The 3,506-nt window shown below is 37.8% G+C and overlaps 1 protein-coding gene across 1 annotated transcript; it reads right to left on the minus strand.

Moving 5' to 3' along the window:
• Positions 1-1,022: 1,022 nt before the first annotated feature.
• On the minus strand, positions 1,023-2,379 carry LOC128204483 (uncharacterized). The gene is made up of 4 exons (XM_052905897.1): positions 2,181-2,379; positions 1,889-2,006; positions 1,441-1,475; positions 1,023-1,144 (listed from the first exon to the last, which is right to left on the minus strand). The coding sequence occupies exons 1-4, from the start codon at positions 2,377-2,379 to the stop codon at positions 1,023-1,025; spliced, it is 474 nt and encodes a 157-aa protein (XP_052761857.1).
• Positions 2,380-3,506: the final 1,127 nt, after the last annotated feature.

The following is a 3,506-nucleotide window of genomic DNA, read 5'->3' on the forward strand; positions in this document are numbered from 1 at the left end:
AGATTTCGGTGCCAGCCACAAGTATTTAGATTTGGGTCCTCCACTACACCGTTTAGGGAAATAAATAAAACAGATATAGATTATCTTTTGACCTTGATTTTAAGATTTCGGATCTGTAGCTTGACCAGTTTGCTGTGTTCTGATTTCTGATATAGGTGGGTTTTTTTGCATGACGAGGCTTGTAAGTTTACGGAACCTAGAGTTCATGTATGTTGGCAGGATTGTTCTTTGGTGTTTTCTGTTTTACTGGGGCATGCTCGTCAATGACTTGTTTCAATAGATGTTCGTGAGCCCAATACATATCATCCATGGGCTGAATGATATGGGCGAGATTAAACGGTACTTTGGAAATGGGTTGTTGTCAAGTTTCTTGTATGACCTAAGATCGCAAATACAATATATATAGTACTATGTAAAATGGGTCGAAAATAAGGACAGAATAATTCATCAAAACAATCCAATCAAAAAGGGTTGCCAATACGGCAGCAATGGTGACCGATTAGGCATATACTTTTTGAAACGGTGTCAAGAATATGTTACACAAAAACGCGTGTAATTGAATACCACAATTGGAGTGTAAGTTACAGATAAGATGCAGAATGCATACATGAAATCATCAATAACAAAGAGACTTATTTACAGTTGTAGCATATAAAACTGCATTTATCACAGACGTGGTCGACTGGCTGAGGCAACACTTTGGGTAGAACATTCAAAGGGAACTTTTGGCAGACAGCATGTCGTAGTTATAGTTATTTTTATTTGGTAGTTCATTCAAGCGCTTCTGTTAGCAAAAATCATGTCGTAGTTAAAGTTATTGATATTTGGTAGTTCATTCCAAGGCTACTGTTAGCAAACATCATATCATAGTTAGAGTTATTGATATTTGGAAATTCATTCAAAGGCAACTGCTAGCAAACATCATGTCACAGTTAGAGTTATTGATATTTGGTAGTTTATTCAAAGATTACTATTAGCAAACAGCATGTATCGTTAGTGTCAGTGATATTTAAGTAGTTATTTCAAAAGCTACTGTTAGCAAACAGCATGTCATAGTTATTGGTATTGACATTCTGGTACTTTGGCTGATCTGTCTGTTCTGGAATCTCCTCGTAAGTTCTAGCCTCCTCGTCAGGTTTAATTTCTGAAATTAAATTAGTACACATTTTCTTTATCATTATTGTTATTGTCAATGCAGAAATGTCAAATTTGCACTTTGTTCATTTCTACCAATGTAGTGTTCATCACATGATTGATATACATTGTATAACATAATTATTTACAAGTTGAAGAGTTATAATTTAAAGACTCAGTTGAGTGTCTACATTCTGTTTAAGTATTTATTATATGTGATGGAGAATCATGCCCGCTATTTACAATTACTTTAAGTGTTTTATGACAAAAATAAACGGTCAGCCGCTTAGGATCATAATATCTGACCTTTGAAATTGTCTTTTTGAGCGATGACGTGTCTTCTGAAAGTAACATTTATAATATTTTAACAGCAAGTATAATTTTTACACAAAACTCCTTTAATTTGGTTCTGTATAACAACAAAAGTTGTGTCAAACATAACATTATATGATAAGGTAGTGTAAAAACAGGAATAATCAATTTATTGCAAATCTATATTTCAATATACCACTTGATCAACCATCGCTTAATGGATTAAACATAATATCGATATGCCAATTGATATGAACGAGCAACGTGTGATTGATCAATTAATCGATTTTCCTATATTTGTGTAATTCATATTAGTCACTGAAAATAATCAGGCGATTAGAAAGGTAGCATAAATAAATCTGCAAAGCTTGTCATTATATATCTTAAATTTCTTCTGTGTAAACTAGTCTTCTAAAATGAGAATATAATGATAATATTGAACCTTTTTATAAGAACGGTACACCCGATAGCAACAGCAAGCGCTATGATGAGAAGGCCAATTATTCCGCCCAAAACTCCTACTGTAAGGACACTGCTTTCATCCCAAGGCTTGTCAGTCACTGAAAAATAAACGTAAATAAATCATATACCAACCATATTAATACAAACAATATCACAGAACAAATGAGCATTGCGTAAGAGATAATTCTATATTTACAAAATGATGGCGTACCTTCCAATTAAAATGTGATACCTTAAGTATTCTTTCTTGTAATGTATGTTTATATATTTACCAGGTAAGCAACCGGTGACTTCAAATCTATATCCACGCTCACAGCCTTCCACACAGAACCCGTCTCTTTGCCTGCATGCTTTTATTCCGTCGCGAGATGAACCACATCGCTCGTCACAAATAAGCTCGCAATACGAACCATGACTTCCGGACACGCATCCAAATGTGCATTCCCCCGACACAATATCACAGCTTGTCATTGAGGTCGCATCAATTCGACAAGTCGAGCTACACTTCCTTGAGCAGTCTTTTTTCCACGCTTGATTTTCACAAATGCTGCACGATCCGTTATCTTGATGACACTGCTTGCAATTCTGTGGACATGCTATCTTACAAAACGTGCCTTGAAAACCGTCACGACAGGCATCGCAACTACCGTTTCTATTACAAATGCCGTCAATGCAGTTCACAGGGCAGTTCATCATGCAGAACTCGCCATAGAAGCCGTCCTTACATGAATCGCATTTTCCAGTGCTATCACATTTATAACCAATACAATTTTCAGGGCAGTCCGAGCGTAGTAAACACTGGAGTCCTATTCCAGTGAATCCAGTTTTACATTCAGTACAATTAGTTGCAGATTCACAAGAAAGACAATTCACAGGACAATCCAATTCACACTCACTTCCATATTTGCCGTTAACACATCTATCACATCTGCCACCAGTGAAGTTAGGGTCCCTGCATTCCAGGCAGTTACCATGATCTATTTCACACAAATAGTCTTTGCACTTGCCACTGCAGTCATGGAGGCAATCACGTCCGTAAAAACCAATCCCCATATACCGTACCGTACACGCTGTACAGTATGTACCATTTGTGCATGATAAACACCCTTTGTTACACGAATATTCACACTCTGTCCCCGGCCCGCTGTGATATCCGTATTTACATGATGTACAGAGGGAGCTCGACGTGCAGGTTTGACAGTTATATGGACATGAGGCTTGGCACTGATTTCCGTAGTATCCGTCGTTGCAGGAGAGGCAGGTTGTGCTTGAAGTACATGTTTTACAGGTAGACGGACATGAGTGTTGACACTGATCACCATGGTGTCCGTCATAGCAAGATTTGCAGGATGTGCTTGAAGTGCAAGTTTTACAGGTAGACGGACATGAGATTTGACACTGATTTCCACCGTATCCGTCGTTGCATGATGAGCAGGATGTGCTTGCAGTGCATGTGTTACAGTTGGAAGGACATGAGTGTTGACACTGATCTCCGTGGTATCCGTCATAGCAGGATGTGCAGGATATGTTTGAAGTGCATGTTTTACAAGTAGATGGACATATACTTATACATTGGTCGTCGAGCAGCACATACCCAT

This window comes from Mya arenaria, chromosome 10 (assembly GCF_026914265.1).
Source record: "Mya arenaria isolate MELC-2E11 chromosome 10, ASM2691426v1".
Lineage (NCBI taxonomy): Eukaryota > Metazoa > Mollusca > Bivalvia > Myida > Myidae > Mya > Mya arenaria.